The sequence below is a fragment of the Mustela lutreola genome, chromosome 3, assembly GCF_030435805.1.
Source record: "Mustela lutreola isolate mMusLut2 chromosome 3, mMusLut2.pri, whole genome shotgun sequence".
NCBI lineage: Eukaryota > Metazoa > Chordata > Mammalia > Carnivora > Mustelidae > Mustela > Mustela lutreola.
The window spans coordinates 194139459-194153813 of NC_081292.1; the positions used below are offsets into that span (position 1 = coordinate 194139459).

General features: G+C 53.6%; 1 protein-coding gene across 4 annotated transcripts in view; it reads right to left on the reverse strand.

The window, feature by feature from the left end:
• Positions 1–14355, reverse strand: part of NRP2 (neuropilin 2) — a 115040-nt gene that overhangs the window by 41883 nt on the left and 58802 nt on the right. For all 4 annotated transcript variants that reach the window (XM_059168297.1, XM_059168298.1, XM_059168299.1 and 1 more), the window contains exons 9-12: positions 12986–13335; positions 10944–11088; positions 6581–6697; positions 3548–3688 (exon numbers count right to left, since the gene is read on the reverse strand). In XM_059168297.1, the coding sequence (XP_059024280.1) occupies positions 3548–3688; positions 6581–6697; positions 10944–11088; positions 12986–13335 (753 nt within the window). The remainder of the gene's footprint in view (positions 1–3547; positions 3689–6580; positions 6698–10943; positions 11089–12985; positions 13336–14355) is intronic.

Below are 14355 nucleotides of genomic sequence, written 5' to 3' on the forward strand. Positions count from 1 at the left end.
GCACAGAAAAGGCACAGCGGCTTCTCAGAGGACATGGGTCTGGCTCTTCTGCAATCACCAGGGGTTACTGAATTCAGGACAGAGTTCCCAGGGGCGGGTGTGAGCGCACTCCTGGCTTCTAAGCCACAAGCAAAGAGCTAAAAGAAGGGATTCTGAGTGGCTTGAAAGACTATCTTGAAAAACAAAAACAGTGGCAAGAAACCAGTGGGTGTCTTGTCAGCCTTAAGCAATTCTCCCCATTGGCCAAAAGAACAGAACTAATTGCTGACTTGAAAGGAAAAAAAAAAAAAAAAAGACAAAACAAAACATGAGAAAAGAACTAAATCAGAAAATATCTGAGGAATGTAAGTTGTTTCCACAGACACTTCCAAGCAAATAGGCTGTGTAGGATATTTCAACATGGCTCTTCTGCTGTGCTCCCCCCACCCCCGGCTCTCCCGATGCCCTCCACGCTCCATGGAGACACCGCCTTTCCTACAGGCAATTACTTTTGCTTGGCTATCCCGTAAGGGGGTGAAACATATGGCACACTTCTCTTAAAGAGTGTCTCCTCTTTGTGGAGTGTCGAAGTGTGGGGGACACAGGGCTTTTGGCTTTGACTGGGAAGGTCCAGCATCTGCCTGCCCCTGATCAGGCACAGCTGTTTCCTCTCTCCTGACTGCTCCCCTCAGGCAACCCCCCTTTCTTTTAAAGAAGGGACCACCCTGAACAGAAAGGGCTTTCTATCCTCCCCTGCTAAAAGCCCCCTATTGAGCTTTGCCAGGAGAAGGAAAGCGGCAAATACAGCAAGTGACTTTTTAAAATCACCAGAGGCTGGAAGGAAGGGTTCCGAAACCAACAGTACGAATTGTGTTTTCTGGAAACAGGTGACAAGGGCCACTTTTTCAAATTTCAGGGATTCCTCTGGAAGAGGAAAATAATTATCTTCCTCCTCAGCATCTTCAGGGAGAAACAGCATTCGATGGCGCAGTTCCGTATGGCCCTCATTTTCTCTCTGTCCCCATCCAGCCAGCCCCCGGCTGGAACTCTGCCCGCTCCGCGAGCTTGCTCTGGAAAGCCCTCCCAAACCGCAGGGTGTCATGAATCAGCTGGAGTGAGGACAAGAGCTAGAATTTCCAGCCGGTAGCCAGGGCGGCGGGAGGGCCACTCAGGTGAGGGCGAGGCCTGCGCCAGGGGGCGGCGGGGGCGAACGGGCAGCGGGGCCGAGGTGAAGGCCGGGCTCACATGGACAGGGATGGGAGCTCTCTGGGGAGTGTCAGCGGCTCACTGGTGGCCTGGTAGCCCGGACAGGGCTGGCCTCTGAGAGAAAATCTGCTCAGGAGAGTGTGAGGGAGAAGGCCAAATTTTTAGGGACAACCTGAGTAAGAGCCAGTAACCCTCCCCATGCTGTCGTCTCAATCCCTTCGTTCAAAGTATCTCCGCCGAGCTGCCCCCTCAGACCCCCCTCACGCAATGCACAGGTGCGTGCATGACACTTCCGGTACACACCTCAGTCACACTCAACCACACACACACACTCAGAGGTTCCCATGGAAAACACGTACACAAACACACATATATGTACGTGTGTACATATATGTGTGTACATAATGTGTGTTCCCATGGAAAACATGTACACACACACACACACTCAGAGGTTCCCAAGGAAAACATGTACACACACACACATAAACGCACACATATTCACTGACACCTGTGCACACACACACACAGAACCCACAAACACCTTGAGAAAGAAACACCTACGCTAATGTAGACACACACACACCCGTAACCCCACACACTAGGCCTATACACGCGGATGCACACCCCGCACACCTTCTTTAGGTTCGGATACAAAGTGGAGGTTGGGAAAAACAACCAATTAATTGGGGCAGGTCTCAAAGGAGAGGAAATGAAATGAAAAATCCAGGCTGGGTTATAAAAATAAGTATTTTTTTTTCCAACGTGCAGGAGGCTCATTATATTAATTAAGCATTATTGCAGTGAACGAGAGGGGGAGGGTGATTAAGGCTAGGATGAGGGTAAGTGTTCTCTCCTGTTGCCCGAGGCCACGGTGATCTTCAGATATTAATCTCTCTGAGCACTCAAATGCTGAAGAGATAAACACTTGAAATATGAAAATGTTTTTCTCCAGAGCAGACACTGTGACCCTCCAGGAAAGCAAGTGCAGGCTGTGTCAGGAGGCCGGCCCGCAAAGCTCTCTTGGCATCTGTCCCACTGCCATCCCCTAGGGGGCAGGGGACACCCCCAGTCCCTGGGGTTGAGGGGCAACAGAGCAGCTCTGGGGAACCCTGCAGAAGGGGGGGCTCATCCCCCTTTTATTCTCTAGTGAGGCAACATCTGATTGACTAATTCCCAGAATGGACCCCTTTCCTCTCCAATGCTTATGGGGTTCCGGGGTCCAGGCCAGGGGTGCAGAAAAAGGAAAACCTAATGCCCGGTGCTAGAGCCAACGTGCGCTGGCTTGCGAGAGCCGGCTGCTAAATTTTCTGGAATTTTATGAGGCCATTGTGAAGCACAGTCATTATTAAACATTAAATGACACAAAGTTACCATTAAATAAGTTACATTAAAAACGAGAGGTCATAAATCCTCAAAACTCAGCACTTGCTCAGGATTTGGATCCACCTTGCCAGTCTCTATGCTCCTGAGGTCACTCCCAGCTCTCGGAGCTGTCTGATGGCCGAAAACCATCTAATGGTCTTCATACACCCACCTCTGTCTCTGCTCACGTCCCAGCGGTAGCTTAATCACAGGGGGACGGTGATGCCCCTGAAAGTGGCAAACATGACAGGCTGGGTTTCTCTTTCTCTCCCATCCCCGGAGAGCTGGGGGTTCGGCGCGGACCAGAACCTGCTCTAAACACACGCTGCGGTGGAGAGAGGACCGGCCTCTTGCTTCCGCAGGTTGAGGAGGGCTCAAGGCAAGCCCCTCTCCATCAGCAGTGTCCACAGAGGCTGCCCAGACCTGGCACTCAAAAAGGGCAGCTGAGCAATACGTCAAGGGCTGTCTTCTAGCAACACTCTTCCAGAAGCCGCATGCCAGGTGGCTCTGCTAGACCCCACGGGCGCGGCAGCATTTTGGACCCTCAGCTTGGTTCGCTACCGACGGGATGACCCTCTGCGAGAAGTACCCGTCGGGCTGCAGGCCAGTGGTCTCCTAAGGAGGCATTTTAGGAAGAGCGGCCAGCCTGGAGTCGACAACAGGCCCTGTGGCTCGGCCCAGAGTGCTTAGCTATGGCGACAAGGGGATGCTGACTCATCCTGTCTCCTGAAGCCTCCCAACTGCTTCCTTTCTGCCTTTCCTTTCTTTCCTCTTGGCCTCTCGTGCTCCCTCCCGGCTTCCGGGCTGCACCGTTAATCCCAAGACAGGGCTAGGAACCACGACCGCGCTGTTTCGTAGGGTGACGCTGTGAGCAAAGACTGGTGGTTTGTGGGCGCAGAGAGAGGACTGCCTTGTGGTGGGAAGTTATGATGCTTGTCAGGGAACCTGGGACCAGGAGCCCTGCAGCGGGCTTTCCACTCTGGACCTGCCATGGGCTTACCTGGAAACGTCCGGTCGTTTGGGCTGGAGCTGCCGGGCCAGGTACTTCTGAGCCACTTGGCGTGGTCGTACATCCAACCACAGGGCTCCTCGGGGAAATCAAAGTTGCAGTTGAATCCCGAAGGGAGCTGCAGATCTTTGTCTGAAAGTGGGGGAAAATAACCCAAAGAAGGCAAATGAAACGGGTTCGGACGACAGCCACAGTGGTGCTATTGAGAACCCTGGCAAGGCCTAAGCGAAGTGGCTCCCTTTGCTTATTCATTTAACTCATCTTGGCGATCGTTGGCTTTCGGGTCAGCCTTTGGTCTCATCCTTCCCAGGCACGAAAGCCAAGTCTGCCAGTGGTTCCCATAGTAAGCAATTATAAATGAGGCCACCAAATGGCTTCAGGCTCTCTCCAGGCTCTTCTGTCCACCTCAGAGAGCAGACAAATGGGAAAATGGCTGTTCCCTGAGTGCCAGAGAAGAATGTCTCCCCAGTGCCTCAGTGCAAGGCCGGCTCCTGCCAACCGGGCTCTCACAAGGGATGGGGAAGCCCATTAGCATCCAGAGAGGCTGATGTGCCGGGCAGGTGCTGGGCCAGGGAGGAGAGAGTGAGCTCCAAAACAAGGAAGGCTTGTTTGTGCCCCTTCACCTCCTGGGATAGGTCTTTTGTTCCGCGACACGAGGTCGGCTCGGCATCCCTGTGGGACAGCACTGCCAGGTGGGCGATTTGGCACGGCAGGGCAACGCGAGGGGCCAGAGCAGCCGGCCGCCTGGCTCAGCACCGACCAGGAGAAAAGAATAATTCTGCATGGCACCGAGTGCCCGTGGGCCAAGATCCCAGGGACAGCAGCGAACGCCTTCCTCGTGGAAATGTCAGAAGGGCCTGCACCATGGCTCGCGCCTTCCGCTTGGTTGTTCACCTGTCTAAGCTGGAGGACTGAACCCAGAGACTTTCTTCGGAGGCTCCACTGAGCTCTAAAAACCCAGTAGGAGCTGGTGCCAAAGATGGAATGAAGTAGGGACGGGTGTGGAGGTGGGGGAAAGAGGAAACGGGAATCCAAATTTGGAAGCTTGCCCGCAGCGGCCTCAGAGACAGCGGAAAAGTGCTGGCCAGTGCTAGTAGCGGGGAGGAAGTGGGGTCTTTGGCCTTCTCACTTCCCTTCTCAGGGTTCCCAGAGAGGAATTTCCGTGGGGAAGGTCTAGAAGGCAGGTTAGGAAATCTAAAGGGAACAACAGACTGGTGGAAACAAATGGCTCACACCATGGGGGCGAGGGGAAGGGCAGCGCCGGCCGCGGAGGCAGACTGCCACCGGGCCTTGGCTGTGCCTCCCCTTCCCCAGAGAGAGCATTTCATGTTTGCCCGCCCTTGGCCAACGTCAGCTCGAGTCCAGAAGTAACACATGGAATCTATTACAGAAGCATCAACCTGTGGCTTGGAAAAGTCGGCCCTTAGTCCTAACCCCCCCTTCTCCCGCCAATTTCTGAATTTCTATTTTTCCGTTAAAAAATATGGAGTAATTCAATATACCATAATTCCTCTCTCATGTTTACACTCAAACTCTATCTCAGAAACCAAATTCCACAAAGAAACCTTTTGAAAAAAAAAAAAAAAAAAAAAGTTGGGAGGAACCACCCAAGAAACCTCAAAGGAAACAAACCACTATAAATGGGAAAATTACATTAAACTTCTGAAAGCTTACAGCAGAACTCTTAAATTTTCCTCTGGATTACCATTTAGATAGAACCCCCTCCTCCTGCCCTCCACCGGGCTAACTCTGCTAATCCCATACCATATATTAACTCCGTGTGCATTCCACCGTGAGCTCGCGAACTATCTTAAACGCGTCTTGGAGGATTCTCCAAGTCTCCTTCTCCTCTTCATAAAACAAAAACCAAGTTCATTAAAATGTCAGAATCCTGTATTCAACTAACCCTGACCAACAGTGTCCCCCTCACCCACACAATATACAAAAGAACATTCCTAAAAGCATATGCATTAAATTATCGTTTTTCAGTCACACGACTTGAGCGTTTATTTTTGGCTTCCCTCCCATTCTCCTCTGTCGCCATTTTCTGGAGCTGGCCAGTCCGCCGGCGGAGCGGGTGGTGTCAGCGAGCCGCAGGCTCTCACAAGACTGTGCCATCTACCCACTGAGACGACGCTAAGCTGCGTCTCCTCCAAGTCTCTCTAAGTCTCCCCAAGTCTCTCCACCAATCTTCCCTCGTGTTGTCTAATGAACGTTTAATAAGGATCAGTAATTTACTGTAAGTGGAGACTGTCAAGCCTTAAATTCTAGCCAAAAATGCCAGGTGTTCCAAAATCTGCGGTTTGCTAGGAATGTCCTCCTACTTGGTGAGGTGACGTACTTTCGGGCTCTGCCGATTGTTTTTATCTTACTCAGATGCGCTCAGAAGATGAAGGGAAGGTGACACAGAGCTCCCTGTGAAGAGGCTGATTCAGAACGAGGGGACCCAGGGATCTCAAAGAAGGGTTGAGGTGCCTTTGCACCTCCCTGCCTTTGTCACTGACCTGTGCTCACCTCCCAGGAAGGAGGGGATGGGCCATTTTCTGGAGCCATGACTAGTACATGTTCTCAACCAGCAGTGGGCAAAGACCCCGAGAAATGTGGTCACAGCATGGTTACCTGCTGAGTTAACCTGGATTGCCACGCTCCCTGGGCCTAGTCATCCGGATGACTGCCAGACCTTCACCGGACTGTACAGTGGAGACACAGCTCAACCCAAAAAGGCTGAGGATTTTAATGATTCAAAGTGAAGGCTGAAAAGGAGACTTCTCAAACGAGGGGTCCTCTCCGGATGGGCACTTATCTCAGCTGATGACCAGCAGGTTCATGCCTAGAGGCCATCCTGGTTGGTTGTTCCAATAACTGAATGCTTCTAGATCGGTTGTAAACAGCCACTGCCTCAAGCCCCTGACTACCCGCACCTCCCTGACCTCTGATCAGGGGACAGCCAGGTCCCTGCCCCAGCCAAAGGCCAGCCTCCTCTGATGGTCAGCCCTGCACTATCCCGGACGGACGGGGACTCACCATCCTCAAAGCTACAGTTCTCCCCACACTCTGTGGCCTCCTCCTCGATGGGGTATGGGGTGGTGGTCTCCTCGCTCTTCACAGTGGGTCCCAGGGTCTCTACTGTGGGCTTCGAGTCTGCGGAAAGGCAAAGAAAGGGGAAGTGAGTGCTGCACGCGGCAGCCTGCACTGAAACCCAGCAGAAGGAAGATGCCCCAAATGCTGTTTCCTTTCTAAGTGTAGGCTTTTAAAGGAGGAAGATGGACACACACACACACACACACACTCTCACACACATCCCTGGAGTCACCTCTGTGTGAAGTCAAAAGCATTGCCCGAGTTGAAGGAAAATAGTCCCAAGCTACAGAACAGCCTCTACAGAGGCAGGGACACAAACTCATGTCCCTGCAGCAAACTCGACAGCAAAGGTCCTGGGGCCAGCACAGAAGGCCAGGTGGGACCAGGATGGATGCAGGTGAAGCTGACCCCAAGGCAGGCTAACCCGTGCTCTGGGTGTTCTGTTTAAGACAGAAGCGTGTGTGATGCACATGTGCGTACACCACACACCCCCCTCCTCCCTACCCCTCTCCCCCACGCACAGTGAGTGGTGCCCCTCCAACACAGTGAAAAACTCCCACTGCTTAATGAACTGAGCTTCCCGTGCACTGCCCCTTGGGGGGCTGCTGACGTGCCTTGCCGGCCGGTTCACCCTGCTCTTACGTGGAAGAGACGTTCTCTTTTCAGCCTTCCCTGACTCAGACAGCACTTTTTTGAACCAAAGCTAACTGACCTAGGGGGCCCACCTCTAACGAGATCATCAGAAGCGCAGCAGCCAAAGCCACGAGCGAAGCCAGACCCAGCTGGGGAGGTGCGACCCCAGCCATTGTGGTTCGTGTTTGCACAAAACTGCACAGAAAGGAATACGAACTCAAAGGGACTCAGACTCCAGTTGGTGGAAGTAATTGCAGCTGTGCCTTTAGGTCAGGGTGTGGCAGATTCAAATGCTTTCCGCATGCAAGCAGCTACTGTAAGCCAGGGGCGGCGGGGGCTGGGGAGAGTTCAGGGCCGGATTGAAGGTGGCAGAGGGCAGCCTGCGTGCCCTGATTCAAGGGAGGCCACCAAGACTGGCCCCAGCACACGAAAGGCCTGAGGGGAGGGGGCCCAAGGTGGCCGGCTCTTGCAAAAAACAATAAAATTTTTTTTTCCCCAACACGAAGCCAATTCCTTTCCCATGGAAGAGCTCTAGGCTCGCCCATATTGGCAGCTTATTCAAAGTACGGTCCCCAGGAGCTCGCCGCAGCACGGAGTTGGGCTACACGTGGCCGCAGGCAGGCAGTTCTGACCTGGGCTCAGGAGATGCCCTCGCCCATCCCTTCATTTGTCGACTTGCTTCTGCCAGTCATTCATCCGGCAACTATTTATGAGATCAATGAAACGGTGGGGCCTCGCCCCTGGGTGGGGCCAGGAGAGGCTCCAGTACCTGGCGTCACGTCTGCGCCTGGGGGTGGGGTCTTCATCCCAGGGCTGCCCTCCAATGGGAGACTCCCCGGATAAGCTCGTGCATTGTTCCGCCCATTTCTATACATGTTCCTTTGCACTATTGTGCGTGGAGAGGCGCTTTGTCAGGCACACTTTGGGATGCCGTTTAATAAAGCCAGGAGCTGAAGGACATGGCTAAATAACGTTGAAAAGCTTTTTCACGGTCGACTTCCCATCTTCCTGCTATTAAATACGACGCACATAACCTTTCATACGTTCCTTCGCCGTGTCTGCCTCTTGCTCACGGTAAATAGCAAATAACCTCGAAGCGTCCTAATTTGTAAGTTCAAATTTGTCACTGTGTCACAGAATCTCAAACTCAATTGTAAAGCAAACTGTGGGCAGCAAAGCAAGAAGTAATCATTTGGAACACAAACAAACCAGCTGCAGTGACTCGGGCCAGCCCCATTACTTTTCCTGCTCTCCTTTTGGGGTAGGAATGAAGCGAAGATGGGGGCGGAGGGGGGGGGGATGCGTCGCAAAGAGGAATGGGAATTTTAAAAGCAAAAAAGCCGTGTGGTCCATGGAAGCAGTTTCTCGGGGGGTCAGGTAGCAGGTTGGTAAAGATCACGTTAAATCCAGGGGCGCAGGGGGCTGACGAGGCAGGGATATGAAAGATAGTGAGAAGGCAGCCCGTGTCCGCTGCGCTTTCCTGGGAGCTTGGGGGTAACTGCCCGTCAAACTACAACGCGCCCCTCGCAATTGAAACCAGATGTCAGCGACTTCAAAAGGAAGGAGGTTGGGCGGAGGCTAAGAAGCCCCAACTCTGATCTTCCAAGGAATGGCCAGGCAGGAATTTGAAATGAGAAACCTGTTGCTGACCATCGCCAGGGTAATTTGGGCCAGCTTGGGGAGGGGGAGCAGGAAGAGCGAAAGGACATTAGCAACGGTCCAGCCGGTCGTAAAGCAGGGCCAGGCCGGGAGAGGCATGGCACAGAAGGGCACACCTCTGACAAGTAGCTTCCTCTCTCTGGGGCTCAGTTTCCCCATCTGTGATAGAGACATTGGCCTAGATCTGTGATTTTTTTTTTTCCCCCCAAAGTGTATGCCACACTGGTTAGTAGGATGTGGGATCATTGCGATGGGTCATGACCAGCATTTTTGAATTGGACTGCGACATGTCAGAGTGTGCTCACGTGGGGAAAAGGAACACTGATCTGGAACCTTTTGTTCCAGCTGCGTTTACTTATTATCACAGGCTTATTAGCTGTCAAGCTGCAGTCTAAGTACTTTATATCCATTATTTCATTGAATCCTAACAATCCTAGGGGGTGCAGATACACTATTATTGTCCCGATTTTGCAGCTGAGATAACCAAAATGCTGAGAGCCTAAGGAACTTGTCTGAGGCCATGGGGCCGGAGTGCAGCAGAGGAAGGTCTCGTACTTGGCCGTCTGTCCCCAGGGTCCAGCACTTAACAAGACGCCCTAACTTGTATGCATGCATCACGTGCTTGCAAGCCAAGTGGATTGCGATAAAAATTTCTTTTAAATTGTGGATCACGGTCAAAACTGTTTGAAAGCCCCCGGCCTAGAAGCTCCTGGGTCCCCTGCGGCTCCAACCCTTTGATTTCAGAAAGGCCACAAACGGAGCCAGCTTGTATCACTGCTGGAGGGACAGTTTTCGGCACCTGCAAGCAAACAGGTGACTCGCATTCAGCAGGCTAGAGGGAAACTTGGCCTTTCCCCCACGTGATGGTGAGTAAAGAATCTTCCTACTGAAATATGTCCGCTGGGCCTGCCTTCAATCCAAAGGTGAGAGAGGCTAATTTGGGCCCGATTTCTAGCCCGCGTGCCTCAACAGGGCTCCTCCTCTGAGCCATCGGAGACAGCACACCGGCAGCAGGCTCCTCCCCGGGCGCCAAGCGGTGCTTCTCCGACGTGCCCTTATTATCCCGCCGGATACCCCGTCGGGGGAGCCGGAGAAGGGTGCGGCACAGATGGGAAAACGGAGCTACCTGGTGGACGGAGAGGCAGGGCAGCTCGGCTTGTCCGCTGCTCCTGCTGGCCCTGGGTTCAGGGGGCTCCTCTGAGCTCCTTCTGGAGAGCAGGGAGCCAGCACCAGGTGACGTCTTGCACCAGCTCTGCCCAAGGAGGTGCCAGGAGGAAGGGTGGGGTCTGGCTCCAAAGCAAAGGGAGCTTCCCGGAAACGGGGATGGTGGGCTTGCGCAGGGGGCCTGAGCTGCCTTATGGGGAGAGTTCGAGGTCTTCCCGGGCCTGGGCCACCGAGGGTGGCAGGGGTGAGGTTGGCAGGGAGGGGGCGGGAAGGAATGAGCAAGACTCCCGCTGCGCAGGGGGAAGAAGTCCTACTCCCGTCAGCTTCCCTACAACAGGTCCCTCCTGAGCAAATAAATGCCTTTTACAGATGTGGCTTCGAAATGAAAATGAAGTCTCTTAGCCACTGACATCTGGAGGCCAGATTCAGACATTAAACCGATTACTTTATTATCATGAGGGTTTTTTTTTTTTTCCTTCCCTAAATCAACAGCCACAGCCTCCCGGCCTGAAGAGTCAGGGTCTAATTGAATTTGGGTGGGTGGTGTGTGGTTATGATTTGTTTTTGAGAGACGGGGGCTGGGCAACTGAAATGATCCTTTAAAAAAGACAAAGCACATCCCTTTGAGAAACTGTCCCCCCTCCAGAGGCTGTAGTGCCCATGGCTGGAGGCAGGAGAACACAGCAGAGCCCGGGCTGGGGCGGGGTTTGAGCTGACAGAGCCTCACCGGGGAGGGCTGTCCCCTCGGCCCATCCACAGCCTCATGGTCTGACCTCCTCCCAGGGCATCCCGGGAAGCCAGGGTCACACGAGCATGTGAGCGGGACCCGGAGAGGGAAAGCAGGCCTTACCTGTCCAGTCACAGCCCAGCACCTCCAGCCGCATCCCAATCCCGGCCGGAGACCACCGCTCGGGGTACACGCGCACGTACTGCGCAGGAACGGGGTCGAATCTTCGGATGTCCGGGGTGTCATAGTGCATGTTGCCTTCAAACAGCTGCAAGGGAGACGGGCCACTCAGCCCTTCTTCTGTGGGACCCCCTCCCCACTCCTCCCCTTCTTCCCGATCCTTCCCGTCTCCTCCCTGCCCCTCAGCCCCACCCAGAAGGCAGCTTCAGAGTTGACTCACTGGACATTACCACCCATAGGAGCCCCATCCTCAGACCAAAGTTTTGATTCATTTGGAAGATAGTTAGGGTTCCAGGAACACAGAGAAGAGGGAGCAGATCAAAGAGGCAATTGCTACGTTCTGTCTTCTACGCTGGGACTCGAGATTGTGGACTTGGGGGAAAGACTTAGTGTCTGAAAGGACTTGGCTGGAAAGAAGAGAAGTGAATTTGAGGCTGCTTTGCCTATTGTCTTAGAAGTTCTTGTTGTAGGGGCGCCAGGTGGCTCAGGGGATTAAGGGTCTGCCTTCAGCTCAGGTCATGATCCCAGGGTCATGGGACGGAGCTCCACGTCAGGCTCCTTGCTCTTCGGGGAGTCTGCTCATCCCTTACCCTCTGCCCCTCACCCTGCTCATACTCCCTCTCTCTCAAATAAATAAAATCTTAAAAGAAAAAAAAAAAATCTTATAATGATTGAAAGTCTAGATGCAGAAAGTCCCAGCTGACTGACAGCTCCCAGGTCAAAACAAAGCTCATGTCGAGCCCCAGGACATGAGCTGAGGACAGTGCGGCTGTCCTGGTCCAAGCCAGGTGGGGGACCCAACCCAGAGCACATGTGGGAGCCACTGACTTAGGGCGATGTTGGTGTGGAGACATGCCAGGGATGGGCTGAGCGGAACCTAGGGATGCTACCTATTTTGCAGGATCCCCACAATTCCAAAAGGGGGCACTATTATGGGGAGGGAAGGCCCCAATCCTGGCTAAGATCATCTCTCCTTTCCCAGGCTCCCAGAATGACCGAGAAGAGCCAGGGTCTGTTCTTGCCAGGGAAAACCCATGGTCCAGTTTGTGCTCTATCCCTTGTGGTTTCCAGTTACCAAGTCCTGAGCCTTTCCAGGCCCCTAAAGTGTGAGCTGGGTGTTTACATCAGCACTGCAAAGCCTCCAACCCAGCCCATGCCTCTGCATTAAGAACGGAAACATTTGCTGAGCAAAGGGGACCAAACAGAGACATGAAATTCCTCCTTCCTTGGTAAAAGAGGCCTGCTCTTCTGAGGAAAATGAGGGTAACTTAGCGGTTAGGATCAGAATGTCTGGCTCCCCCGCCGAGATTGGCCTGGAGAGGCATGATATCTTTTGCCCTTCTGGGGGCTCCTCCATACCCAGGGTCGAGGGCTGACCCGTACTTCCTGACGGTGGCAGGAGTGGGCTCTGCTGACCTGGGAAGTTTCTCCAGCCTCTCCCAGCCTCCCTATGAGAGGTGGGAAAGGTCTAAGCAGAGACCAGACTAGGAAAATACAAAGGAGCGCCGTGGCGTTAAAAAAAATAGTCGTTTTTGGAAGCAATCCTCTAGGTTCTATACTGAAGCCTTCAAAAACGACATCCCCTTTTGGACGTCTGGCCAACTCCAAGGAAACATCCTCTGAAAGAGCGTGCAAAGGGTGTCAAGCCTGACAGAAAGGCAGTGCAGGGTGGTGGGTGGGTGTCTGGGCTCTGGAGTCAGACTGAATCGTGGTTCTCCACAGTCACACACTGTGACCCCAGGGGTGACGCCGAGCCTCACTTTTGTCATCTCTAACATGGGAGCGACAGAGGAGCCTTCTTCCAGAGATGTTGGAAGGATTAAAATATGGCGTTTAGCAGCGTGGAACAAAGTAATCTCTCAGTTAACGTTTGCTTATTAGAACACAGGGAGTCTGGTGACAACTATCTGGTTAGGAAGTGAGCATCCCAAAACTAAGCTTCCCTGTTTGGGATAGGGTTAGGGAGTCTCCAGGGAATGGCCTACCTTCGGCTGCTGGGTCCTCGGGTCCTGGATGTATTCCCAGTCTCTGCCGTTCAGGCTGTAGGAGACTTTGAACTTGCGCACAAACGCCCTGGCTTCCACAGCAGTGATGCTGTCTCCCCCGCGGGCCCCCTGGATGATGACGCCCTTCACCGTCTTGGGCACTCCCAGGTCTACCTGGAGCCACTCCTCGCCTGGCTGGGCCTGAGGGATCCGGGGGAACCAACCCGAGCGGCTGCTGACCAGGCGGGCGGCGCTGGGGCTCCACAGGTACTCGCGGGTGGAGGAGGCCGAGATCTGGGAGTCGGGGATGAGACCCGACAGCATCCCCAGCATGTTGGAGCAGGGTGCATCTGTGGAGCGGAGGGAGACGCAAGGGCTCGTGGCTGTTGCCCTGCTTGCCGGCCACCATCTCCCCTTAGCAGGGAGCTGGGCAAGAACCCAGCGACCACACGTGCAAGTCAGAACTGACGTCTTCGCATTTTGAGCACTGCGGTTATGAGCCCAGCCTGGGGTCCAGTCTAGCTGGGTCCGTGTCTGCTGTGTCCCTCACTACCCGTCTGACGTCAGGCAAGTGATTCAGCTGCTCCATACCTCAGTGTATCCAGGTGTGAAGGAAGGCGAGCACCAGAACTTACCTGGTAGGGGCTGTCGCAAGGATTCCACCAGTCACCACATAAATGGTCACGGCATAGTGCCTGGCGTGTCTAAGCATCTCACACTGTGAGCCAAGGACATGAATATCCTTGTGGTGACACCAGGCCCCCCTGAGCCTCCCAGGGTGGTAAGCCCAGGGGAGCTCAGCTGAGCCCCGAGTTGTTTCCTGGATGATTATTTTCCTAACTGGATGGACACTTTTCTGGGATCTGGTCTTTGCTTCCACGTGTGTTATCATAGCTTTTTACTACCTTCGCATATGCTGTTCCTGCTGTTCCAAATGCTTTTCCCCTCTGTCTTCATCAGGCTAAACTTTACCTAAGTATCACACCCTCAGAAAGGCTGTCCCCAAACTTCCAGTCAATGGCTAGTGGGGTCCCCTTTGCTATCATTTCTCCGAGCACCTGGTCTTTCTCCTTCATACACACATCTTAGTTAATAACTATCCAGTACACAATCTGGTTATGATCCATGCCGCCCACCAGCCAAAGTTTCGTGTGGCTAGAGATCCCCCCGGCTCGTTCACTTCCCCTGTCCACTTCCCTAGGGTGGGGCCTGTTGCACAGCAGGCCTCCGAGAACACTGGTGCAGCCAATGAGCGAGTGGCAGATGCACAGATACATGGTAACCGGCAGGACAAGGTCTGGAGTCGGGGTACATTAGATACTGCTGAACAGAGCCCCAGGTGAAAATGAGCCTTCTGGAAAGCTCACGGG